General features: G+C 37.9%; 1 protein-coding gene across 2 annotated transcripts in view; it reads left to right on the plus strand.

The window, feature by feature from the left end:
• The window catches only part of myoc (myocilin), a 3,411-nt gene extending 2,635 nt beyond the window's left edge, over positions 1–776 (plus strand). Inside the window, exons 2-3 of one of the 2 annotated variants that reach the window (XR_001312252.1) lie at positions 282–402; positions 520–776. Coding sequence is in view for 1 of the 2 variants with exons in the window: in XM_014029924.1 (XP_013885378.1) it covers positions 282–325 (44 nt within the window). In the remaining variant the exon portion in view is untranslated. Of the gene's footprint in view, positions 1–281 lie in introns of both variants that reach the window. The other variant, XM_014029924.1, reaches the window with a different exon arrangement.
• The last annotated feature ends 393 nt before the right edge of the window (positions 777–1,169 follow it).

Genomic DNA, 1,169 nt, shown 5'->3' on the forward strand with positions numbered 1-1,169 from the left:
AATATAATCCTAAAAAGTATATTCTATTAATAGTATATTAAAAATATATTTCTGTAAAATGCAGCATATTTAAAATATACTTCAGTTTATATTTTTTTCGCCTGGGAGGTTTTAAAATGTGACTCATTTTGACTTCATGCTGTCAGTTTCACTGACCAAAGAGAAACAATATTTGTTTTTTGTGACAAACGTGTGTTTGTGTTTGTGCACAGTAATGTTTTGGTTGTTCCGTTAGCCTGCAGTGACGCTCAGATCTGGTTTCCATGCTCCCTCACATTTAGAAACACTGGAGTCCGGCCAGAGAGGATCCACTTCATGTTTCTGAGCAGAACCTGCTGCTTTATGCTCAGTGTTTCCCTCAGCGTGGGTCAAACAGCCTGAGTGGAGGGAAACAGTTCTTCTGTACGTTTAACTTCCTGTCCTCGCTCTCATCTCTGCTGCTCCTCCTGGAGCTCAGCGTCATTTAATATTTCACTGAGACGACCAGAGAGCTCAACCTTTGCTTTCCTACAAAACCAGGAGGAAATACGCTCCTTTATCCTCTGCTCGTCTTCACCTGCAGACTGAATCCACAGAGAGGGCCACTGAGGGGGGCCGGCAGATGGGTCCGACTCAGAGGYGACATAAATCAAACCAGCAGTTTGTTAGTAACTGTTCAACACAGACAAGAGGATGCTTTTCTTGCTTTAACTGCTGCTTTTCACTGGAACACAACYTTCTGATTTCACGTCTACAACACCATGTTGGTATCTGTGGCAGTGGCGTCACTAGGCCTATTTTAGGGGGGCTCCAGCCCACCTAAAGTATTTTAAAGCCCTCCTAAATTATTTTGGTGTAAAAAAAAATTAGTTAATTTTTTTTTACAAAAATTCAGTATGATGTGGTCAGAATAAATAACTATTTAATATTTCATTATTAACTAAAATATATGATCATAAATCTGTCAGATTCCCTTTAATTTATAGTGTAAGGTAGAGATCCTCTTTGGTGCGTCGTTATCCAATCCACACATATATATACAGTATATATACACACACAATACAAATATATAGTATACAAAAAATCTGTTTGATTTTATCTTTTGTGATTGTTTTAAAGTGCTTCCAATAAATAAAGCAGTGTTAGTAGTACTAGTTGTAGTAGTAGTAGTAGTAGTAGTAGTAGTAGTA

Source organism: Austrofundulus limnaeus, unplaced genomic scaffold (genome assembly GCF_001266775.1).
Source record: "Austrofundulus limnaeus strain Quisiro unplaced genomic scaffold, Austrofundulus_limnaeus-1.0 Scaffold975, whole genome shotgun sequence".
NCBI lineage: Eukaryota > Metazoa > Chordata > Actinopteri > Cyprinodontiformes > Rivulidae > Austrofundulus > Austrofundulus limnaeus.